Here is a 27530-nt window from a genome sequence, read left to right as displayed (position 1 = left end):
AGGACAATATCCCCCCTAGGACAAAATCCCCCTTAGGACAATATCCCCCCCTAGGACATTTAGTGTTATGCTCATGTAGTAGTATTGATTATAATTGAGACTTTTGATATAAGCTCAGTATTTTATGTGAATCTTTGAAACTCTCTCTCTCTCTCTCTCTCTCTCTCTCTCTCTCTCTCTCTCTCTGTTCGAAAGGTCTCATAGCTGATTCGAACACTCATCTCATATCTCACACTTGGGTTCAGTCGCTTTTGTTAGGTTAGGTTAGGTTAGCAATTCACACTTTCGATTTTTCTATGGGTGAGGGGGGGATATTGTCCTAGGGGGGATATTGTCTGGGGGGATATTGGTAGGGGGATTTTGTCCGGGGGGTTTTTGTCTGGGGGGATATTGTCCTAGAATCAGCAGGGTTAGCCTGTCTTTCATGGGCTTGTGTCCTGGCAAACACTTCTCTTCCTTTGTTATATAAATAATGTTTGGTAGTTTTTTTTTTCTAAAACAGGCCAGTTTCATCACAATTAAAGATCTTTTGTGGGCTTAAGCGCTCCTTATCCACAAATTTCTTAAATTCAGGCACGAAAATTACTCAGCTGCAACTCTGTCAGCACTTGTGGGCTCGCCGTGCGTCACAACAGAATGAATTCCAGTTCTTTTCTTGAAATTCACAAACCACTATTTACTTACTTTAAAATCATCATTGGAGTCAGATGTAGTACAGGGGATCCTCGTGATTCGACCGTTCGCAGTTCAAATTATCGCCAATTTGAACTCAATTAATTAATACCCAATCCTCAAGGTTCGACCGACTGACTCACCAATTCAGCATTCATATCTCGAATGCCACCCACCCTGTGAAAATCCGCCACCACCCCAAATTCGCCGCAAACCTGCCAGGCAGAAGTGTTAACCAATGCTACCCTGTGTTGTCACTAAGGCGGCTTCACACTAGCACTTTTCCGTCAACTTTCTGAAGACTATCAACTTTTGTCGACTCTGGTCGTCACACACAAGCTCGCTTCCGCCTTTGTCGCGTTTGTCAACTGTAAACAAACATGGCGGCCCCTTCATCCCCAGCAAGCCGTTGCTATTTTTTGTTGCAATTTTTGGCCTTTAATGATCTCTATGAGAAACTCTTCAGACAGCTTCGTCCACTCATAAACAAAAGAGCTGCTTATCTTGGCCAGTTGTTCCTTGGAAGTTCTGCCTTGGAACGTCGCAGTCCTAGAATTATATATACAGTGTGTATATATATATATATATATATATATATATATATATATATATATATATATATATATATATATATATATATATATATATATATATATATATATATATATATATATATATATATATATATATATATATATATATATATATATATATATATATACAGGCAACCCCCGTTTAACGAAGGTTCACACAACGAAATTTCGCTACAACGAAGGTTTCAATTTACTACCATCTGCTCGTTTAACGAACACCGAACTCGCTTTAACGAAGTTTTATCCAGGTAATTTTTTTCAAAATTTGAAAGCCCCACCATATCACGCAAGCTGACAGGCTTTTGAATACACCAGGAGCTACTGGTACTAAGGCCTGCCTCAGGAAAAATCCTGGGACACCTATAGAATAAAGATCAAGATCAAGCCTCTCGTGGACAGCATGTGCAACACTCACTCCCCAGTCAAAACATAACAGCCTCAGCAGCAGCTTGTCTTCCCTAGCTCAATTTACCACCAAAATGCCCTGCAATTGGCCTAGTGTTTGTAAGAAGACCAGGAAGTCTCTTACTCTCCAAATGAAGCTAGATATTATTCACAGACATGAGAGAGGCCAGAAAACTATAGCAGTGCTGGCCACCATCTTGACTCCATATTATACTGTCTCTATTTTCAAGTCAGCAGATTCTATTAAGAAGGCTGGTGAGATCGTATCTTCCTTGCAAGCTAAAAGAACCACCTGAACTTGTGACTCTACAATGGATAAAATGGAAAGCCTTGTGGAAATGTGGTACATAAGTTTTGTATGCAGTACAATGATGCGCACTTTGTTTACATTCCACAGGTTGCCGGTTAGTGTCTTTCCCATTTCACTCTTCCTCCCTTCATAAAGTTAAGATCATCAACATTATAAAGTTACATACATACATACATTAGTGTACATTATAATAACTTAAATTAAACTACCTAAATGTTTAACTTCATAATTCTTACTTTCATTAAACCTTTTACTGTACTATGATGCACTCTTGCTTTGCTTACTCTCAATGGAAGTTCAAATCAGGGGTTAAACTTGTTATAATCGGTTCGCTTAACGAAGTTTCGCTTAACGAAGTGTTTTTAGGAACGTAACCCCTTCGTTAAACGGGGGTTGCCTGTACATACATACAGTAAGGCCCCACATTTAGCAATCCTATTAGTCTGCTGAAACCATCACTAAATTGGAATTTCGCCAAATTTGAATACTATTTTAAATAGGGAAAAATGCCAATCAGTCTTTCATCTGCCCAATGTCTCAGCTGCAACATCGCCACCTTCACGAGAATCAGCGCTTCCCGAACCACTAGTGGAGGCCATGGTGATAGCGAAACTCGCTAAACAGCGAGGATGGGAGCACAAAAAATTAGTTTACACGCTGGATTAACACACACAATAGCTCAAGTGTCGAGCGGGTGGGTGTGGGGCTGACGTCACGGCCAAACAGACATGTGATTGGCTCAAAGCGAGCGGGAGGCGGGACAGTGTAGTGCGGTACATTCGCTAAATATGAGAGAAAATTGCTAAACTTGAGGGCTTGGCCTTTTTCCAGACAGTTGCTAAATAAGGGTTTTGCTAAGCTGGATTTCGCTAAATTCGGAGGCTTACTGTATGTATATATATATATATATATATATATATATATATATATATATATATATATATATATATATATATATATTTTATACAGTAAGTCCTCATTATATGGTACATATGCGTTCCTGAAAACCTTACCACATATCAAATTTACTGTATACTGAACCCATTATTACATGTAATAATAGGGAATGCATTCCAGCATGTCAAGTCACTGCTACAGAAATGAAAATACATGAAAATAATCATTAAAGAAAAAAAAAAAAAGTAAAAAGTAAAGTACTGCGCCAAAGAAATACACAGAAAATGTTTTTATTTACCTTTCACTTGCCATGTATTCTATCAGATGATGTCCTTCCCGAGGCTAAAGGACAGTAGGGATTTCAGCCCTTACTCATCTTCCGCCGAGTGGGCAGACGAGGATAAGGCGTCGTCGTCTGCACTGTCGGAAGAAGATGTAGAAGGGCCAGCTGTAGCAGGGTCGGCATGTTTCAATGGTTTCAAGAAAGAGGATATTGAGGAAGGGCCAGCTGTAGCAGGGTCGGCATGTTTCAATGGTTTCAAGAAAGAGGATATTGAGGAAGGGCCAGCTGTAGCAGGGTCGGCACAAGGACGGCATGTCTGACTGGCTTGAAGAACGAGTAGATGGAGGACTGTTTAGTTTTTCTTGTTTTTTTATCACAGATTTCTTGATAAATGTTGATACTTTTCTGTACGTCATGAGCCACTTTGCTACTCCTGGCAGGATTTGGGCCACATTCCTTCAGGGTTTCCAGAGCTTTTTCGATACCACCGAGACATTCTCTATAAGAGTTTTGATGTCCAGGCCATGCACAGGTTCTTCTTCCTCGTCTCCCTCTTTTTCTGCCTCCTGTGATGCCTTGCCTAGCTCTATAAGTTCATTATTTGAGAGAGGTTCACCATGGCTTTCCAAAAGATCTTGAACATCATCATCAACTTCATCGAAGCCAGCCCTATGGCACAGATTTGCTGTCATTTCTGATCAATAATTGCACCGATGTCGTCTTCAGCGAAGCCTGGGAAGTCATGCACACATTTTGGCCATATTTTATTCCACGCCAAGTTCATGGTAGATGTCTTCACTTTGTCCCAAGATGACTTGAGGTTATCTAAGGCGTGCTTCATGTTATACGACTTCCATCATTCACTGATAGTGGGCTTGCCAGGCCCATCTGTGCCCTTTATCAGTTGCTGCATGGTTTGCTGCTGGTAGTAGGCGTTTAGTGTTTGCCATGATTATTATATTATGAATATATTTGTGCTTACAATAAACTATTTAATATTCCATTTATTCATCTAAATAGTGATGCATGTAATTAATATGTAATGCAGTTAAATCAAAGGGGGGAGGGGAAGAGATATTAGGCTCCAAAGGTGGTCAAGTTAAAGTCAGTACTATAAGTGGCGGGGAGGTATGGCGTGGATGATGTCATCATTCCTGCTCCCCTGCGCTGGGCCCTCTCGGATGACATGAGCGGATACCGTATCTGTGAATTTTTCTTACCGTATATCGAATCGAGGTTAGTAATGTCCAAATACCATAACTGTGAATTTACCGGATAAAGAACTACCGTATAACGAGGACTTACTGTGTATATATATATATATATATATATATATATATATATATATATATATATATATATATATATATATATATATATATATATATATATATATATATATATATATATACTTATATATATATATATATATATATATATATATATATATATATATATATATATATATATATATATATATATATATATATATATATATATATATATATATATATATATATATATATATATATATATATATATATATATATATATATATATATATATATATATATATATATATATATATATATATATATATATATATATATATATATATATATATATATATATATATATATATATATATATATATATATATATATATATATATATATATATATATATATATATATATATATATATATATATATATATATATATATATATATATATATATATATATATATATATATATATATATATATATATATATATATATATATATATATATATATATATATATATATATATATATATATATATATATATATATATATATATATATATATATATATATATATATATACAGGCAACCCCCCGATATATATATACAGGCAACCCCCCGCTTAACGGACAGGTTACGTTCCTAAAAAAAAAGTTCGTTAAGCAATTTTTGTTAACCCGTACAGTGTCAGCAGATCTGAGACTTTGTGATTTCAAGTGCTGGCCACATCATGGATTTTTTTTTTTTTTTTGCTAAACCAGTCTTAAATGATGTGAAACAAATGAAAATGACAGTCATTCCTCCCAGAACTGACTGGAAGTGGTATTAATTGGTGCGAGATATTTTGCGCTAAGGTTAGCGACTTAGCAAAGCCTTGTGTGACTAGTTTATTCGCTTCCTCGTTTCTCACCAGTCGATCCCCGAGTTGGACACATGCATAGTATCGTTCCTGAGTTGAAAGAAAAACAACATGTCATGTTTTGCTGTTTGGGAGTGTTTGTGGATAAAAATAGACACGAGATATCGCAAGGGAGTGTTGCCTTTCACGGTGCAAATATTTTCCGAGTAATATGTACTTGTTTTTCCTTATAACAAAGCAATTGGAAAATTCTTATTTATGTCATACAAAGTTTTCACTACCACAATATAACAGTTACCAAAAACAACTGAAATGGTAAGAGTAAGTAATGGAAATTATGCTATGTTCATATTAGCGGAGTTGAGGCGTCAGTTTCCCGCTACACCTAGCTGAAGGCAGTAGAAACTGCTAAAGTTCAGAATTGTAATAAATAAATACAGGAAGCATTCATGTTAGCAAGGACGAGGAGGCAGCATGAGCAATGTCTACAGTGCATGATGGCAGTATAATGGTAGGTGTTGAGACCCTCTGAAAACACGAGAAAGCTCGCCGACGTATCTCATACGTCTCTGATGCCCGGTTTGCTCAGAGTAGCTGACGTATCTTGTACATCTCTGATGCTGTACGGGTTAAGTGAACCAATTATAACAAGTTTGACCCCTGACTTGAACTTCCATTGAGAGTAAACTAAGCGAGAGTGCAGCATAGTACAGTGAAAGGTTTAATGAAAGTAAAAATTATGAAGTTAAACATTTAAACAGTTTAATTTAAGACTAAGTCATTATAATGTACACTAATGTATGTATGTAAGTAACTTTATTATGTTGATGATCTTAACCCTTGTGCGGCGGTGATCGTTCATGAACGATCGCATCGGTATGTTTCGTGCGGCGGTGATCGTTCATGTAATCATGATTTTTTGCATCACTTCTTTAAACTTCCCGTTTTCTTACTCAAGTCGGAGGGCGAGTGTATGTATCAGGCAACACTGTCCACGAGCTGAGTTGCCAGTTTTGTTATTTCATCTCGGTCTAGGCTCACATCTTTCCATCTTGGAGGAGACCTGGCAACTCCCATGACACTATGGGTGGAACGTCCCCTCCGCATGAGGGGAGATATCACAACAACGAGATGGATAGTGATATATACATGTCATTTGAGAGTGATGTGGATTTTAGTGAAAGTGAAGACAAAAATGAATAAAAGAATGAAAGAAAGAAAAAAGAATGAGAGAGAGAGAGAGAGAGAGAGAGAGAGAGAGAGATTGTTTGTTTGAGTTAATTTATTACGCACAAATGTGTCAAACTAATACATTATACCGGTAGCAAGGTAATATTATGAAGTGAGCAATAAGGTACAACATTAAGATAATGAATATTACAAACTAACAGCCACCAAAGCATGGACAGCGGGCAAGGAGGACATCCAGGTTATCTTCATTTAAGAGGTGCCGACAAACGTCGAGAAGGGAGAGGCCACGAGGCAGCAAACCATCAACTTCTGGGCAGTGGAGGCAGTAGTGGTCCAGAGAATTTCCTTTGGGTATACCACACAGATGACACGAGGGAAAGAGCGGGACATCCACTTGGCCAGCAACCTGCCACACAGGCCTGTAGCCGAGACGGAGCCTGGCGGATACCACATTGTGCCTCCGAACCATGACACCACGGCGACGATACTTGTAGCATTGAAAACGGAAAGCGTCATAATGCCTGATGGTGACACTCAATCCTCTGCTGGTCTCTTAAGTGGTCGATAGAGCAGGCGGCAGCAGCGTGGATCAGGGACAGGATACAGGAGAACGAGGGAGCCACAATTTCTGCAGGAGGAGGCAGACTTTGGCGAGGAGGACTAAGTCTTAGAGGACTAAGAAAGCAATGTAAAAATGAAATAGAACTAATTCAAGAATAAGAAAGAGCAAGGAGTGGATGATCTAAGAAATATTACAATGCAGACCAGGTCATGAGAAGCTACTTATTGGATAAACAGCTGGCACTACTTCTAGACACGGAATTCATTCTGATTTATTTCTTTTCCATTTGTAATTAAACTGGCTCAGTTTAGACTCCAACCATAGTCTGAGTGAATAAAGGAAATAGTTCATGTTGTGTAAAATGCAAACACCTTACTTATCCATAAAAGTTGTGATTGAACTTTGAAAAACTTGACTGGAATATGAATGTAAAACTTTTGTGAATTATGCAGTATTGGCTGTTTGACAGTTTATGATAAAAAGAAACAAAGAAAACTGCTCCATTTCTTCACTAACAGTATCAGCTATACTAATGCTATCAGCATTTGTCCATTAGTGCAGGTAACAAAGTAAAATAGTCTGTGGTTAATTTTTTGAAAATTCTTTTTCTTTCTTTCTTTCTTTATTCATTCATTTTTTTTTATCTTTCTGATTTTTGGCCTAGTAACCATACCAATATTTTTATTGGAGTTATTTTGGCTTTGCTATGTGACAACAGTGTTCAGGTTTTTAGGTAATAGGTAGTAATGATGATAATTAATAATATTTTGGTGTTTTTATTTGGCACCCTTTCAGCTGAATCTTCACATATTAGGTACATATTATATACTCACATATTGCATTATCTCAAGTCTGTCTCAACCCTGTAATGGTATCTGACAATTTTTGATACTGCAGCTGCTAGATGAATCAAGGCCTGGGATGGTCAGGCCACCCTGTGCGTATTTTCTTATTTGAAGTTTGTTTCTTCTACTTAGCAGTGGGTCACGTCACATCTAACTTATACCAGGTGCCTAATCACTGCAAGGTTAACAGGGGTCACACACTTGTATAGAAGTCTGACCTGGGATTCACACCTTAGTTCTGATTGTGAGTTGGATATGCTAACCATTGCACCACCAGGAAGGCTATTCTATATAGTCCTTGGAGACATATCACCAAGAACACAAGAATTCTTTTCTTTTTTAATCCATTTGCTGTCATGTCTGCTGAGTAACTTTTTCTTTCCTTGCTAGGACCTTGTTTTATGCCCTGGATTGCAGTCATCTCTGAACCTCTTTACCAATTAATACATAGTTCTTTGCCCAACACCAGTTATGTTAGCACAGGTTTTATAGTCAGAGCTGGACAGCAGTTAAATATTTTTCAGGTGTGACTGGGACTTCGTGATTATTTTTGGCACTGGTCCTTCCCCCAGTCCGACTTGCAACTTTGTGACTTAGCAACTGCTACCTTTTTTTCCCCCACAGCAACTTTGCAAAATTCCAAAGTAACTTTTAGTGTGATAACAGAAACTTGTTTTTATAACATATTTATTACCTTAAAATTTTTTTTTTTTTTTTTTTTTTTTAAAGTTCAAACACAGCCTTACAGGTCATCCTCCTCTTTCTTCATTTTCTGGCTTATCTTTTCTTCATTTTCTGGCTTATCTCCTCAAGGAGATCCATGTTCCCTTTGAGGAGCAAGGAGCTTGTTGACCTTATCAATGTAACATCAGTCTCATATAATGCAAAGAATTTAATTTATAATAAAAGTTGAAAATCGGATAAGAATGACGTTAGCTGTTACCAACTCAAATTTGACATATATAGACAAGTCAGAATTTCAGACTGGCCTAAAACAGCTGTGGTAATTTCTTTCCAAACAGTTGTCTTTTTCCTGTTCAAATATGGCAAAAGTTGCAGAAAATTGGTGGTGTGACTGCTTTGTCCAATGTTTTCAGGTGTTTGCAACTTTTGACTTTGCGATCTTGAAATTCATGGTCCGGGAAAATTGCAAAGTTTTACCTCATTGGCACAACACCCAGCTCTGTCTAATGAATAAAATTACCCATTAAGATGCCAGTCCCTGAAAAGGTTCTAAAGAATTAACCAAAAGAATGGGATAAATGTCTTGAAATTTCCCTCTTAAATGAGTTCAGGTCATAGGTGGATGGAAATACAGAAGTAGACAGGGAGTTCCAGAGTTTACCTAAGGAAGGGATGAATGATTGAGAGTGCTGGTTTATTCTTGTGTTAGAGAAGAGAAAGAAGATTGATTTTAATTTATGACATGAAGTCTAGCAGTGAGAGGGGAGGGGAGAGGAAGGAACAAACCCAGTTATCCAAGGTAGAGTTTTCAGCAAATGTTTGAGAGAAGAGTTCTTCAGCCTTAGAAACAGGTGAGAGGGCAGTGGTGCCATCAGGATGAAATAAAGGAAGGAAAGATGATTAAGTAAAGTTAGAGATGTTTTTGGCCAGATGCGAGAAGTCTCAAAGGGAATCAGATCCCCAAAAATTTTGACATTAATGATATTCCTTTAGTGAATAACAGACAAAAAGGCTCCTCTCTCTCTCTCTCTCTCTCTCTCTCTCTCTCTCTCTCTCTCTCTCTCTCTCTCTCTCTCTCTCTCTCTCTCTCTCTCTCTCTCTCTCTCCTACCATAACTCTTGTAAAGAATTAATGCTTATGGTACTTAATGATTAATATACAAAGTTGTTACATCAAGGAAAAAAAAAAATACTTTATTTGAAAATACCTTTGACAGTTCAAAGTGGATGCATGGTTAGAAGTGCGGGATCTGGTCGTTCCACTGGGTGAGGGACAGGCCTGCACCGCCACCTCACAACAGCGCTATGACCATCGCAATGATAGCCAATCAGGAGCACCCACAGGAGGGGCCACCAAACACTCCACCACAGGTATATATTTACAGTACCTCTTCATATTTGCTCATATTAATTGTTTAGTAATAGTCAATATATTTAGTGTTTGACTCATGTCCTTCTGTGAGAGATGGTTTTGATATTTACAGAATCTGGTGTTTTCTGTTCTTAGCTATGATATGAATTTCAAGATGTTTGATGGCCTAATGGAGAAGGAAAAGGTCTAGATGAGGGAATGACATAAGACTGACTTGGAGACTTTTATTGTGTATTTTTAATAAATTTATCAAATGTGTCATAGAAAAGGCATATTTATGTCATAACTTAAAACATCTATCATAAAGGTGTTTCATGGCTTAATGGAGAAGGAAAAAATCTAGATGAAGGAATGACATAAGACACTTTGAGATACTTTTATTGTGAAATAGGAGCTGTATTTTTAATAAATTTATCAAATGTGTCATAGAAAAGGCATATGTACATCATAACTTAAAACACCTATCATAAATCTACACCTTTTAACTTTCAAATAAAAAAAAATTGAACTTCAAATAAAAAAACTGACTTTCAAATTAAAAAAAACTTACATTCAAAAAAAAAAAAAATCAAATAAAAAAAAACTGACTTTCAAATTAAAAAAAACTAACTTTCAAATAAAAAAAAACTTACTTTCAAATTAAAAAAGTTGACTTTCAAATTAAAAAAGTTGACTTTCAAATTAATAAAGTTGACTTTCAAATTAAAAAAACCTGAACTTCAAATTAAAAAAGTTTACTTTCAAATTGAAAAAAAAAATAATTTTGTCTATTTCCACCATCACTGGTTTCCAACACTACCCATTTTCACCATCACCCATTTCCACTCTCCCATTTCCACTTTCACCCATTTCTGCTGACCCATTTCCACTACCACCACCCATTTCCACTACCACTACTTATTTCCATTCACCCATTTTCACTGATCCAACTCCACCATCACCTATTTCCACCATCACCCATTTCCACCACTACCCATTTCCACTCACCCATTTCCTCCACTACCCATTTCCACCATCACCCATTTCTACTCAACCATTACCACAACCACCACCACCACAACCACCACTATCACCACCACCACCACCACCACCACAACCACCGCAACCACAACCACCACCACCACCACCACCACCACCACCACCACCACTATCACCACAAACACCACTACCATCACCACCACCACACCACCACCACCATCACCACCACCACCACCACACCACCACCACCACCACCACCACCATCACCACCACCACCACCACCACCACCACCACCACCACCACCACCACACCACCACCACCACCACCACCACCACCACCACCACCACCACCACCACCACCATCACCACCACCACCACCACCACCACCACCACCATCACCACCACCATCACCATCACCACCATCACCACCACCACCACCACCATCATCACCACCACACATCACCACCACCACCACCACCACCACCACCACCACCACCACCACCACCACCACCATCACCACCACCACCACCACCACCACCACCACCACCACCACCCACCACCATCACACCACAACCACCATCACAACTACAACCACTATCACAACTACAACCACCATCACAACTGGTGGTGGTGGTGGTGATAGTTGTGGTGGTGGTGGTGGTGGTGGTGGTGGTGGTGGTGATGGTAGTGGTGATAGTGGTGGTTGTGGTGGTGGTGATGGTTCTGGTGAAAGTGGTAGTTGTGGTGGTGGTGGTGGTTGTGGTGGTAGTGGTGGTGTTGGAGGCTGTGGTTATGGTAGAGGTGATATTGGTGGTTGTGGTGATAGTGGTGGTTGTGGTGGTAGTGGTGGTGATGATGGTGATGGTGATAGTGGTGGTGGTGGTGGTGGTGGTGGTGGTGGTGATGGTGGTGTGTGATAGTGGCAGTGGTAATGGTGGTGGTGTGGTGGTGGTGGTGATGGCAGTGGTGGTGCAGTGGTGGTGGCAAGTGGTGTGTGATAGTGTGTTGTGTGTGGTGGTGGTGGCAGTGGTGGTGGTGGTGGTTGTGGTGGTGGTGGTGGTTGTGTAATGGTTGGCAGAAATGGTGATGGTGAAATGGTAGTGGAGGAAATAGGTGAGTGGAAATGGGTAGTGGTGGAAATGGGTGATGGTGGAAATAGGTGATGGTGGAGTTGGATCAGTGAAAATGGGTGAATGGAAATAAGTAGTGAGTGGAAATGGGTGGTGGTATTGGAAATGGGTCAGCAGAAATGGGTGATGGTGAAAATGCGTGGTGGCCACTGGAAACCAGTGATGGTGGAAATAGTCAAAATAAATATTTTTTTTATTTGAAAGTAAACTTTTTAAATTTGAAGTTCAGAAGGTTTTTTAATTTGAAAGTCAACTTTTTTAATTTGAAAGCCAACTTTTTAAATTTGAAAGTCAGTTTTTAAAATTTGAAAGACAGTTTTTTAAAATTTGAAAGTCAGTTTTTTAAAATTTGAAAGTCAGTTTTTTTAAATTTGAAAGTCAGTTTTTTTTTAATTTGAAAGTTAGCTTTTTTTTTATTTGAAAGTCAGTTTTTTTAATTTGAAGTTCAATTTTTTTAAATTTGAAAGTTAAAAGGTGTAGTTATAAAATTATGAAATGAGTGAAACTGTCTATCATGACTGCTTGCTATATGCATTGATTGCTTAATTTCAAATAGTAAAAGAGGAAACAAGAGCTGTTGTTTATTACCATATTTGATAATGTATTAGATACACCTCTGCATAATATACATACATATTTTTTACAAGGGATGTTTAGTAGAAAATTTTCTTATTATGTTTTGTGATAGATTTATTGTTAAAAATTGTAGTTATGTTTTATGATAGATTTATTGATAAAAATTGTAGTGTTATTCACCACAGTCGTCTGCTGGTCAGCCAACCAGTCTTTCCCCTACGGAAAGAGCTCAGAGCACGTAGTGACCGATCAACAGGTAGGACTGAGACCACACCACACTCCACACACTGGGAAAGCGAGGCCACAACTCCTCGAGTTACATCCTGTACCTATTTACTGCTAGGTGAACAGGGGCTAGACATTACTGGTAATAGGCTTGCCCATTTGCCTCGCCGCTTTCCGGGACTCGAATCGGGACACTCTCGATTGTGAGTCGAGCATGCTAACCACTACATTACGCGGTGTGTGTGTGTGTGTGTGTGTGTGTGTGTGTGTGTGTGTGTGTGTGTGTGTGTGTGTGTGTGTGTGTGTGTGTGTATTTACCTAGTTGTATTTACCTAGTTGTAGTTTTACAGGGCCTGGGCTTTATGCTCGTGTGGCCCCGTCTTCATATCTACACTTATCCAATCTTACTTTAAAAGTGTGCACACTCGTTGCAGACACTACTTCTTCATCTAAACTGTTCCACGTCTCAATACATCTCATGGAAACTATATTTTTAATATCTCTCAGACATCTTCCCTTTCTCAGCTTTTTACTATGCGATCTTGTGCTTGGATGTCATATTCTTCTCTCAAGATCAGTTTCTCATTATCCACTTGGTCCATTCCGTTGATCAATTTATAGACTTGTATCAGGTCTCCTCTCTCCTTCTTTGTTCCAAGGTTGGTAGATCCATAGCCTTTAGTCTCTCCTCATATGTCATCCCTTCAAGTTCTGGGACCATTCTTGTAGCCATTTTTTGTAGCCTCTCCAATTTTCTTATGTGTTTCTTTTTATGAGGGGTTCACACTACTCCTGCATATTCCAATCTAGGTCTTATTATAGTATTTATCAATTTCTTCATCATTTCTTTGTCCATGTAGTGAAATGCTACTCCAATATTCCTCAGCAAATTATATGTTTCTCTAAAAATTCTATCAATATGGCTTACTGGTTGATTGTTTTCTTCCATCATCACGCCTAAGACCTTTTCCTTTTTGACTTTCTCCAGTTCTACACCATCTCCCATCGTATAGATTCCCACAGGTCGTCTTTCACTCTTTCCCATTTCCATGACATGGCTTTTGTTCACATTGAATTCCATTTCCCACTTCTTACTCCATTCCCAGATCTTATTTTGTGTGTGTGTATTTATCTAGTTGTATTTACCTAGTTGTATTTACCTAGTTGTAGTTTTACAGGGCCTGGGGTTTATGCTCGTGTGGCCCCATCTCCATATCTACACTTATCCAATCTTACTTTAAAAGTATGCACACTCGTTGCAGACACTACTTCTTCATTTAAACTGTTCCACGTCTTGATACATCTCTGCGGGAAACTATATTTTTAAATATCTCTCAGACATCTTCCTTTTCTCAGCTTTTTACTATGCGATCTTGTGCTTCGGATGTCATATTCTTCTCTCAGGATCAGTTTCTCATTATCCACTTGGTCCATTCCGTTGATCAATTTATAAACTTGTATCAGGTCTCCTCTCTCCCTTCTTTGTTCCAGGGTTGGTAGATCCATAGCCTTTAGTCTCTCCTTAATATGTCATCCCTTCAAATTCTGGAACCATTCTTGTAGCTATTTTTTGTAGCCTCTCCAATTTCCTTATGTGTTTCTTTTTATGAGGGGTCCACACTACTCCTGCATATTCCAATTTGGGTCTTATTATAGTATTTATCAATTTCTTCATCATTTCTTTGTCCGTGTAGTGAAATGCTACTCCAATATTCCTTAGCAAATTATATGTTTCTCTAAAAATTCTATCAATATGGCTTACTGGTTGATTGTTTTCTTCCATCGTCACTTCTAAGGCCTTTTCCTTTTTAACTTTCTCCAGTTCTACTCCATCTCCCATCTTATAGATTCCCACAGGTCGTCTTTCACTCTTTCCCATTTCCATGACATGGCTTTTGTTCACATTGAATTCCATTTCCCACTTCTTACTCCATTCCCAGATCTTATTTAGGTCTTCTTGCAGTATTTCACAATCCTCCTTTTGCTTTATAACTCTGCACAGTTTCGTATCATCTGCAAACAGATTTATGTAGCTGTTCACTCCTTCTGGCATGTCTTTAATATAAATGAGGAAAAGTATTGGTGCCAATACTGACCCCTGTGGCACTTCGCTTTCTACTGCTCGCCACTTGAACTTCATATCTTTAACTACCGTCCTTATTTCTCTTCCCCTCAAATAACTTTCTATCCATCTCAATGTGCTTCCTTTTAAGCCACCCTTCTCCTCTAACTTCCATAGTAATCTTGCATGTGGCACTTTGTCGAACGCCTTTTTTAAATCCAAATAAATACAGTCAACCCATCCCTCTCTCTCTTGTACTCTATCAACTATTCTAGAATAGAAACTCAATAAATTAGTTACACAAGACTCTTTTTCTAAAACCAAATTGGCTATTTGATATTAATTTGTTGTCTTCAAGGAACTCGATCAATTGTTTCTTTATTATTCTTTCACACATCTTGCATATTACACTAGTTAGTGATACCGGTCTGTAATTTAAAGGTTCTTCTTTCCTTCTGCTCTTATATATGGGAACCACCTCAGCTCTTTTCCATTCTACTGGTACTGTTTCATTTTCTATTGAGCATTTTATGATGTTGTATATAGGACTTGCTAGTTCTTCCCTACATTCTTTCAGTATTCTGCCTGAGACTTCATCTGGTCCCATTGCCTTCTCTTCATCCAGTTCCTTCATTAACTCTTTTATTTCAAGCTTGGTTACTTTAATCTCATTCATATAGATTGTCTCTCTATTACTCTGTGGCCTCTCAAATTTGGATTCCTTAGTAAAGACCTCCTGGAATTTTTTATTTATTAGTTTTGCCATGCTTTTTGGTTCTTCCACCATCCCATTATCTCCTTTTAACCTTTCTATTGTTTCTTTTTGCCTAATTTTTCCATTTATGAATCTATAGAACAATTTTGGTTGCTCCTTACATTTTTCGACAATGTTTTTTTCGAAGTTCTTTTCCTCTTCCTTCATCACCTTAACATATTCATTTCTCGCTGCTTTGAAGTTTTCCTTATTTGCTGGATTTCTATTTCTCCTCAACCTTTTCCATGCTCCATCTCTTTTCTCCTTTGCCCTATCACACCTTGCATTAAACCAATCTTTCTTTACTTTTTCTTTAGGTCTATATTTCGGGACATATTCCCTGACTCCTGTTTTGTATATTTCCAAAAATAAGTTATATTTGTCTTGCATTGTCTCTGAGTTTTCCATCTCCCCCCAGTCTACGTTTTTAAAATAGTTCTTGAGATTCTCTATATCAGCCTTTCTGTAATTTAATCGGTCTCCTTTGTATGAATCGTCTCTATCTTCCTTTCCCTCTTCTATATCTATTTCTAATATTGCATGGTCACTCTTTCCCAATGGGCACTCATATCTTATATCATCATTCATTTGTATATCCCTTGTAAAAACTAGGTCCAATCTCGCCGGCTCGTCGTTTCCTCTGAATCTTGTGCATTCCGAGGAAGGAGGAATGCCATAATCTAATTGATACCAGGATGAAAGAAGTGAACCATGAACATCATGAGGTACAAAGGTCATTTAGGGAGATAGTAAAAAAGCAGGAAGAATTACACAGAGGGAAATGGTAAAGGCACTAAAGGAAAATGAGTATGTGGTGAGAGATATTGCTGAAAAGAAAAAAATGTGTGATCATAATAGGATTGCGGAAGGAAACTAACAGGAACTGGCAGGACAGGAGGGAAAAGGAAAATGACAGGATTAAGTCTTTACTGAACAAGATCTCTGTGGAAGAAGAGGACCTATATGCTGAGTTAGAAGAAAGTGTGAGATTGGGAGCTTTTGAGGAAGGCAAGAATGGACCATTAAAATTGAAATTAAAGTCTCAGGTGGCAGCGGAGGCCTTGTTGAGGAGGGCTTGGAAACTTAAGGACTCTGAGGAAACCAAAACAATTTACATAAGAAGAAATATGTCACAAGATGAGCGAATGAAAATGAAGGAGCTTGTAACTGAAGTGAAGGAGAGGAATGACAAAAGAACAGAGGAGGAAAAGACCAAGTTTTTTAGGAGGATGAGAAATGGGAGGCTAAAGAAGTGGTGGATAAACCAGACGGAATAGGAATTACATGGAAGAATGAGACTAGGAATGGAATAAAAGTGACTTACACGAACATAGATGGATTTCTGTCTAAGAGGCTAGAATGTATGGATTATCTAAGAAATAACGAATTGGACATGTGTGTAGTGGAAACAAAGCTAAGGCCCGAAATAAAGCTAGACTGGTTTGTTGTAAAACACTACAAAGTATGGAGAAATGATAGAAAAAAATAAAGGAGGTGGTGGTATAATGGTTCTTACTAAGGAAGATCTGATAGTGAAAGAGGTGAACTATAGTAAGAGAAATGAGGAAGTGATAAGTATGCTTATAACAGATGGCAAGAGGGACATTGATATTATAACAGTATATATACCACCCAGAACCAGTGCTTGGGAATATGAACAGTACCAAATGGTGATGAGAAATACTCTAGACAGAATGAAGCAAGAACTCATCAGAAAGGATAGAGTGATGATAGTTGGAGACTTTAATTGCAAGGAAATAGTGTGGGAAGACTACAAAGTGGTGAACGGTGGTGAGTGGGCAGAAGAATTGTTAAAGGTAGCAACAAATAACTTGATGACACAGTGGGTGAGATCACCAACAAGGTGCAGGGGACAAGATGTTGCAGCAAGGTTGGATTTGGTATTTACCAGGGAATCTCTCTAAAGAGGAAATTGAACATGAAAGTCCCTTGGGGAAAAGCGATCATGATGTCCTAAGCTTTGAGCTGGATACGGAATTAAGCACGAATAAGATTGTGGAGCATAAGGAGGAAAAATTAAATTATACTAGGGCAAATTATAACCATATAAGGGAGTTCTTTAATGAAATTGAATGGTCCGTAGTATACCAGGAAAGGGATATGCATTTGAAATACGATAAATTTATGGATTTGTATAACTCTGCTGTGAAAAAGTTTGTGCCATATCACAGAAAGAGGACTTTAAATAATAAACAGTGGTTTAATAGAAATTGTGAAGAAGCAAAAAAGAACAAAGAAAAGGCATGGAAGAAACTTAAGAAAAACAGTGATGTATTATCAAGGGAAGTCTACAAAACAGCAAGGAATAGATATGTTGAATTTATTTTATCAAGATCTTCCTGTAACTTGTTACAATCTTCCACATTCTTTACTCTCCTCATAATTTTAGTATCGTCCGCAAACATGTTCATGTAACTGTCAATTCCTACTGGCATATCATTAACATAAATCAAAAACATGATGGGAGCCAGCACTGACCCTTGTGGAACTCTACTGGTTACCTTCTTCCACTCGGACTTACTTCCTCTCACCACTGTTCTCATTTTTCTTCCCATTAAGTAATTTTCCATCTTTTTTGCTAGTTTATCATTTACTCCTCCAATCATCTTTAGTTTCCACATCAGTCTATTGTGTGGTACTTTATCAAAGGCCTTTCTCAAGTCCAGGTAGATAGCATCCACCCATGCCTCTCTATGTTGTAGTATGTCAGTCACTCTTGAATAAAAACATAATAAATTGGATACACAATCTTCCTTTTCTGAAACCAAACTGCCTTTCACTCAGAATGTTTTCACTTTCTAGATACTCACTCCACTTTGCTTTAATTACTTCTTCACATACCTTGCACAATATACTAGTCAACGATACTGGTCTATAATTTAGCGGTTCCATTCTACTACCATTCTTATATACAGGCACAATGTCAGCTCTTTTCTACTCTTTCGGGACTAATCCTGTTGGTATGGAGGTTTCCACAATATCAAATACGGGGTTCAAGAATTGATCCTTACATTAATTTAGCAACCTCCCAGATATGCCATCAGGCCCCATTGATTTATTAATATCCAGATTGCTTATAATTTTCCTTACATCTTCCTTAGTAACCATGATGTCCTGCATTTGCTTTATTTCCGTAGGCCTTCCTCCTATAAAATGCTCCTCCTTTGTAAACACTTTGCAAAAGTTGTCGTTCAAAATTTCAGCTATATCTCCAGCATCTTCATATACTTCTTCCCCATTTTTACCTTTTCTATTGCCTCCCTTTTATTTAGTTTTCCATTTATGAATTTGTAAAACATTTTGGGTCACTATCACAGTTTTCCACCACCCTCTGTTCATATTCCTTCTGTGCTGTTCTCCTTACTTCAACATATCTATTCCTTGCTGTTTTGTAGACTTCCTTGATAATACATCACTGTTTTTCTTAAGTTTCTTCCATGCCTTTTCTTTGTTCTTTTTTGCTTCTTCACAATTTCTATTAAACCACTGTTTATTATTTAAAGTCCTCTTTCTGTGATATGGCACAAACTTTTTCACAGCAGAGTTATACAAATCCATAAATTTATCGTATTTCAAATGCATATCCCTTTCCTGGTATACTACGGACCATTCAATTTCATTAAAGAACTCCCTTATATGGTTATAATTTGCCCTAGTATAATTTAATTTTTCCTCCTTGTGTTCCACAATCTTATTCGTGCTTAATTCCGTATCCAGCTCAAAGCTTAGGACATCATGATCGCTTTTCCCCAAGGGACTTTCATGTTCAATTTCCTCTTTTAGAGATTCCCCTGGTAAATACCAAATCCAACCTTGCTGCAACATCTTGTCCCCTGCACCTTGTTGGTGATCTCACCCACTGTGTCATCAAGTTATTTGTTGCTACCTTTAACAATTCTTCTGCCCACTCACCACCGTTCACCACTTTGTAGTCTTCCCACACTATTTCCTTGCAATTAAAGTCTCCAACTATCATCACTCTATCCTTTCTGATGAGTTCTTGCTTCATTCTGTCTAGAGTATTTCTCATCACCATTTGGTACTGTTCATATTCCCAAGCACTGGTTCTGGGTGGTATGTATACTGTTATAATATTAATGTCCCTCTTGCCATCTGTTATAAGCATACTTATCACTTCCTCATTTCTCTTACTATAGTTCACCTCCTTCACTATCAGATCTTCCTTAGTAAGAACCATTATACCACCACCTCCTTTATTTTTCTATCATTTCTCCATACTTTGTAGTGTTTTACAACAAACCAGTCTAGCTTTATTTCGGCCTTAGCTTTGTTTCCACTACACACATGTCCAGTTCGTTATTTCTTAGGTAATCCATACATTCTAGCCTCTTAGACAGAAATCCATCTATGTTCGTGTAAGTCACTTTTATTCCATTCCTAGTCTCATTCTTCCATGTAATGCCTATTCCGTCTGTTTTATCCACCACTTCTTTAGCCTCCCATTTCTCATCCTCCAAAAAAACTTGGTCTTTTCCTCCTCTGTTCTTTTGTCATTCCTCTCCTTCACTTCAGTTACAAGCTCCTTCATTTTCATTCGCTCATCTTGTGACATATTTCTTCTTATGTAAATTGTTTTGGTTTCCTCAGAGTCCTTAAGTTTCCAAGCCCTCCTCAACAAGGCCTCCGCTGCCACCTGAGACTTTAATTTCAATTTTAATGGTCCATTCTTGCCTTCCTCAAAAGCTCCCAATCTCACACTTTCTTCTACCTCAGCATATAGGTCCTCTTCTTCCACAGAGATCTTGTTCAGTAAAGACTTAATCCTGTCATTTTCCTTATCCCTCCTGTCCTGCCAGTTCCTGTTAGTTTCCTTCCGCAATCCTATTATGATCACACATTTTTTTCTTTTCAGCAATATCTCTCACCACATACTCATTTTCCTTTAGTGCCTTTACCATTTCCCTCTGTGTAATCCCTTTCTTTTCCTCTTCCTGCTTTTTTACTATCTCCCTAAATGACCTTTGTACCTCATGATGTTCATGGTTCACTTCTTTCATCCTGGTATCAATTAGATTATGGCATTCCTCCTTCCTCAAGTCCCCTTCGGATATTTTTATCTCCATTTCCATGAGTTTAGCCTTCATCTCTTCACATTGTTTCCTTAGTTGTTGGTTTTCTTTCTCCATCTGTGTGTGTCTGTGTGTGTGTACTTACCTCTTTGTATTTACATTGTTGTGTTGTACAGGAAAAGAGCTATGCTCATGCTGTCCTGTCTCCATATCTATAGTTGTCCAGTTTAGTCTTAAAGTCATGAATATTTCTTGCTTCAGCCACTGTTTCATCCAAATTGTTCTATATTTCTATGCTTTTGTTTGGAAAACTATTTTTCTTAAGGGGATATCACACTGGCCTATAATACGCGGAGCGAGGTATATCCGCGTCAGATAGCTGTTGCAATGTTGAAAGTTTTAATCGTTTTAATCTGTCTTCATAAGTTAGGTCTCTCAAACTTTGAACCATTTTGGTTGCAGCTCTTTGAATCCTTTTTTATCTTCCTTATATCTTTTTTTATTAAGTGGTGACCACATTCAGTTTAGGTTGAATAATGTATTTTGATAGTTTTTTCATCATTTCTTCATCTATGTAGGTAAATGCCAATTTCATTTTTCTTAGTAACTCGTATGTTTCCCCAACTATATATTGTTTAGGTGTTTTTTCAGTGATAGATTGTCATTTATTGTAATACCCAGATCTTTTTCTTCTTTTGTTTTCTGAATTTCTGTTCCTCCCATAGTGTAAGATTTTGTCTTTTTACCCTCCCTAACCCCACCCAAACACTGGGTTTTAGAGCAGTTGCACTATAGGGTATTAGAAATTGAATATCATAAGAACAGAACATCTGTTATTGTGATTTGTAGAAAAGGGAATACCTGTACTTCCTCTCTTCCTCTGATTCTGTAGTCACTCCTCACCCTTGCTGCTCATATGCTCATATTTATTCTTTCTACTTATCCCTGTCCTTCCATTCTTCATCTTTTTTTCCACTTCCTTGATCATTCTTCTGTCATGTTCCTCCTCTTTTCCGTTCCTCTTCTTTCTTTTAGTGTCTGTCAGAGATAAGGGACGAGAGGAGAGGAGATGGAAAGAGAGAGAGAGAGAGAGAGAGAGAGAGAGAGAGAGAGAGAGAATTTTTTATTTTTTAGTAACATTTTTTTTTGTAAAACTTTTTGAACTTAATACACTACTGCTTCAAATCCATACCTATAAGCCTTGGTTAAGAAGCATATGCATCTATACTATAAACACATTAGATGCACAGTATGTAATTATTAGAAACTTTCTTCAAGAAGGTTAATTCCAATACATCAACATATATGGTATTAAGTTGTAGCTCCTATAGATATTTCCTATGTCTTAACATCTTTGGAAAAAGAGACAGTGGAAAAATAATTACCTAGTCTTTATATAAAGGTAAATGCAATCCTGTAAAAGTGCCTCAATGTAAGCCAACATAGTTTTCTAATGATGCATACCTGTCAAGCTACTGTGGTGTATTGTTGTAAGATTTTGTGTTAGAGACCATAACTTTGTGTATAAATCATTAATCAAATTGTAAGAAAACCATTCATTCAGTATTTATTTGTTTCAAAACAAATGCAGAATGAAAACTAAAACAATGGAAACATACACAATATGAACATCACTTAAGGAAAACAGTATTGTTTACAATACTGTGTTGGGAGAGATGTCATATACGAGTATATATATATATATATATATATATATATATATATATATATATATATATATATATATATATATATATATATATATATATATATATATACACACACACAGGTAACTCTTGATTTATGCATGTTTGATTTACGCGTTTTTGTTAATACGCGACCGAAAAAATATTATAATTAATTAAATTTGTGCGATCGGTTTGCTTATAAGTGATTTGGCCCAACCGCATTTTCAAACTGAGTGCCAGACGCAAGTTCAAACTTCGTGGCAGAGTGTGGACAGCGACGGCGAGTGTGAGGGGTAAAAACATTGGTGTCCTGCTTTTATTTTTTTACTAGTGTTTACTTTTATACTGTAGGGTTATTTTTGATGAGTGGATTTTTGATAAAGTGGAAAAGCTCAGAGGAAGATGGTCACTGACTGGTGTGAGTGGTGAAGGCAGTGACACAGTGAGTGTTGTGTTTACGTATTCTTTGTTTTGTTGTTTTCTCTTATTATTTTTTGCTTTCTGCTTACACTTCTATTATTTAGAATGGTAAATAATAAAAACATGTTAATTTAGCCAAGTAAATAGAGTATTTTGTACGAATTTTTTTGGACCACATCCTGCATCCCCCCCAATTATTTATTGTTTCTTATGAGAATTACAAGTTTATTTTACGCGAATTTTGATATACGCGATACCTCTTGGAACACATCTATCGTGTAAATTGAGTTACCTATATATATATATATATATATATATATATATATATATATATATATATATATATATATATGACATCTTTGATATATATATATATATATATATATATATATATATATATATATATATATATATATATATATATATATATATATATATATATATATAACACTTGAAAAGTATTGTATATATGACAAAAAATGTATGTGGAGAAAAATGTGAAATTTTCAACTTGCGCTGTAAGACTTGAAAATCATAGGAATTACGGAAGACTTACGCAAAAGAACGCAAGACTTGACAGGTATGATGATGGGATAACAAAGACAGGTTTCTTGATGATTCCAAGGCCATCACTACCACACACTTAACTTGTTTCTAGTACTTTTTATTTCCCTAGCAAGTTATCTTAGTTATTATCTTCATTTCGAAGGCTTCTTTTTATGTCACTAAGATTTCCCTCACTAGATTAGTGACAAGAGAGTACACAGTGTAAATGGTATCTTCTCACTAAGTTCATTCAATATGTCATTTCTGGGTAAATAATTTCTGAGCAGATGTGAAGTGCCATCTTTATAGTGGGAGTGTGTGTCACAAGCTGTGATAAGACAAGATGGACTGTGTTTTAGCATCTTACATGTATTTATGACTGATGTGTGCAGGTTATGATAACTATTCTGAGTCATGATAATTTCCCATTTTGTCCGCAGTATGGCACATTTCATTGCTAAGATTCAGTATCAGTAAAACAGTTTCATGAATATGTACTGCCTCAGATATCTTCATGTTATAAGTAGAAAGAGTATGAAACTTAAAATAATTTCCTATTCAATTTTGTATTTCCTTCCTAAAGGTACTCATAATTTTCTCCTTGGGAGGGTGGGGATGGGGAAGTGCTGGGTGAAGGGGAAGGAGATGATGTGGGTGGGGCAGAGCCAGACTTCCCCCTTGATGCCCTGGCCCGCCTTGATGAGATGATCCATCGCCAAAGGTGGGTTGTCCCTGTCCTGCCCAAGTGTGAGTTGGAGGTACTTCTTGAGGCATCCATTGACCTTTGTCAGAGAGGTGAGTTGGCACAACACTTATTTCTTAGGTTTAATTCTCTCTGTCTTGACTATATGAGTCTTACCAAATTAATCTTCATGTTATTAAATTGAAACTGTTGCACAATGATGATTACATCATGACATTACTTCAACATATCAACCATGCTAGTTTGGTTTTATATATCTGAATACAATTTTTCCTCAGGACTAGATACTAGAAGTGAGGCATGTCAGAGATTCTTTAGAGAAGGACTGACTATATCTTTTACGAAAATTCTCACCGATGAAGCTGTGAACAGTTGGAAATATGAAATCCATGTAAGTATGTGTAGATGACAATAGTAAAAGCTGAAGATTTAACCTCATAAGTCGATACAAGGATTAAATATGATACTTGTCTTTGTATTATGATATAGAAGAGGAATATAAAACATGGAATAGGATGTGGTTCATAAGCAATATTTTTGCTAATGCTATTCTTCTTTAAAGAAGTTTTAATAATTTTGAATTGAGTTGCTGAAATATTGGCACCCACCTTGATCTAAGTTTAGTAGCATATCCTTGATTGGATTAACAAACTGTAGTCATCTTTTTTGTTTGGTTGTCTCTATCTTTTTTATACTGTGTAGTGTTTAAATCTTGTGGTTAAACATTACTTCCCTCCTATTATTTTAAAGGAAATGTGAATACATAATTTTCTTCAGATGAAATTCTTCTTGTAATAAAAAATTTTAATGTTACAAATTAACAGAATAAGTTGAATAAACATAAATTTTTTTTCTAGTTAATACTTGTTGAAATTTATTTGAAATTTCCAACATTTATCATCCATTATCATTTATTAAGTCTGGTAGTGAAGAGGTCTGATGACATGCATCAATCAGAATGAGTGAAGTAAGGCTGCGTATACACTAAGTGAATTTAATTTACTCAGTTCGTAAGGAATAATTTTCCATTTTGTTATTGTTAGTATTGTTACTTTGTATTTTCAGCCTATTTTCCTGAATCATTATTATTGTATTCAATATTAAGTGAAAAAAAATCATTCAAACCTCGGTATATTTCCAAAAGCAATGGGATAATTTGTTGAAAAAATAATGAATATCATGATTTTAAACATTTTTTGGGGATCATGGTTTTGATTGTCTCCCAATAATGTTGAGACCAATTTTATTGTAAGAGCTTATATAATAACAAAATTATGGTTGTTGGAAGTTCAGCAAACTTTGAGCACATCTTTGTCGCTTTCTTGGTGTGGGCAGCCCTTTCGATGTGGGATGAGATGTCTTATGGAAGATGTCTCTCTTGTACTAGATTAATCACTCCTTGCAGGAATGACTGTGACTGAGGGAAAAAAAATGTACCCAAGCAAATCATTGACTCAATCTTCAATAGTTATTGGTATGGTTTGAATTTACTCAATTTTCTTGGTGTAAAGTTACTTTGAAATTAATGTGTCAAATGAAGACTAATCATGAATGGTATTCATTCTTCATGAATTTATTTAAATGGATTCATTTAATGTAAATGCAGCCTGAGAGGAAAAAAAAAAATAATAAAAGATAAAACTTTTATAGAGTGGAGAGAGTATGAGAGAAATTGGCTACAATCATCATACAAACATTGACGTTTTTCTGGCCTATACATCCTCAGCATATTCTTCACATCAACCACTTTACACTTCATCACTGCTTTACACAACCTGTCTTTCTAATTCATATGCTCAATATATATAGTAATATCTTAGTAATTTTTGTTCTACTGTCCTTATTTCTTAGATTGTTGACCATGTTTAAACACCAGTAATTATGATTATTCCATAAGCACAGTAGAAATATACAGAATTTTACTGCTTTTGAGCAACAAGTTTATCTCATTTTTCTCCTTGCATATGCTATCCTTGCCTCTGTTCCAGTATCCTTCAGATAACAGAACTGGTCCAGTGTTAAGACTATCCAGTGTCTTCATTTCTCCTATCCCAACTTCATCTCTCACATGCTGTGGTTTTGTAGTTCTCTTTGCTTAATTCATGTTCCTCTGCTCTGAACATCGTATCATTGCTTTGCCATTAAATATTTATGGAAATGCAATACTGCTGTGGAACCTCAGGACATTAACATATTTAATTCCAAATAGTTGATCACATTTGGTTTTGTTTTAATTCTGACATTTTTTCCATTGGAGATAGAGGAAAAATTTACTGATGCCATGCCAAAAGAACACCCAATTTATAATCCAAAGTACAGTAAACTTCAGTTAAATCAGACTTGAATAAGATCGATATCAGATAAGTTGGACATTTTCAGGATTTTTATTTTAAATTTTCTTTTATGCTCTATCCTGAATGCACTGTCAGGTATTTTTTATTAGTTTCAAGCCATTCAGTTTATATACTGGCTAGAAATATTGACAACTCTCATCGTCCCAGTGACATGAGGATTTGTTGAAGCCATTTGAAAAACATAAGGGGCATGTGTGCTGTGGCACTACATGTCTTGCCAGTGCCAAGATCAGTGTTTACACAGCTGACTTATTAACCCCTTCCTTACTGTGGCCACCCATTGATGTTAACAAAACATTCCCTTTCCTATACTTCACCACCTTTGCCCATTCATGCGTGTGCCTCACAGCAAGGCAGAATCATCATGAGACTGCTCCCCACTAATTGCCGAGAGTTTTCTACACATCTGTCTGTTTCACTGTCTCCTCTTTCTTTTTTTCAAGATCATAAACTGAATCATACTCATCTGAAGAGTCTTCCAGTAAATGATCATTATCTTTCTCGGGTGGGAAAGCATGAGTTCCCAGCTAAAAATAAAGTAGCTAAATACATTCATGTATACTTAATGCATATCCCACACTCATAGGTGAGTCTTGAGTGTACTACTACTGTTGCTGCTGACAAATCTGCTCTGAGTGGTGAGGGGCTGGGTTGTGTATGGGGACACAGGGCATGTCAGGTGCCATCACTTGGAATGTGTACGGGGCAGAGGAGACACTGGTTTCTCCTCCATGCCTGGTCACTAGGAAGCTTGATCAAGTAGTTGCAGTATCTTCTGACACCCATGATGGTGTCCACCTTGTCCCAAGGGAGTGACAATGGATCCTGCATATGAACATACTGGTCCAGCAGCAACATGGGTAAGACACAGGCATATGCCTCGACATCTTTGGCTCACTTTACAGGTCGATGGTCACATGCCTCTATGCTAGCATGCTGCTCCTTCTTGAAGGACTCTGGGTGAGCAGGCGTGCAGGTGTGAAGATGGTGTCCATATGAAGATTTATGTTGGGGATTGTCCGGTGTGTGTGGGAGTGTTTCAGTGCTTGAGAAGAGCCCGGTCAAACTCCTCACAGTTGATGTTACC

At 37.1% G+C, this 27530-nt stretch overlaps 1 protein-coding gene across 1 annotated transcript in view; it reads left to right on the top strand.

Moving 5' to 3' along the window:
- The window catches only part of LOC123514879, a 573117-nt gene that overhangs the window by 13427 nt on the left and 532160 nt on the right, over positions 1–27530 (top strand). Inside the window, exons 2-4 of the mRNA XM_045273138.1 lie at positions 9803–9956; positions 23995–24181; positions 24368–24480. Of these exons, the coding sequence (XP_045129073.1) occupies positions 9891–9956; positions 23995–24181; positions 24368–24480 (366 nt within the window). The 5' untranslated portion in view covers positions 9803–9890. The remainder of the gene's footprint in view (positions 1–9802; positions 9957–23994; positions 24182–24367; positions 24481–27530) is intronic.

The sequence above is a fragment of the Portunus trituberculatus genome, chromosome 38 (genome assembly GCF_017591435.1).
Source record: "Portunus trituberculatus isolate SZX2019 chromosome 38, ASM1759143v1, whole genome shotgun sequence".
In the NCBI taxonomy this organism is placed as follows: Eukaryota; Metazoa; Arthropoda; class Malacostraca; order Decapoda; family Portunidae; genus Portunus; species Portunus trituberculatus.
The sequence above is the reverse complement of the archived record's forward strand: the minus strand, read 5'-3'. Positions and strand labels throughout refer to the sequence as shown.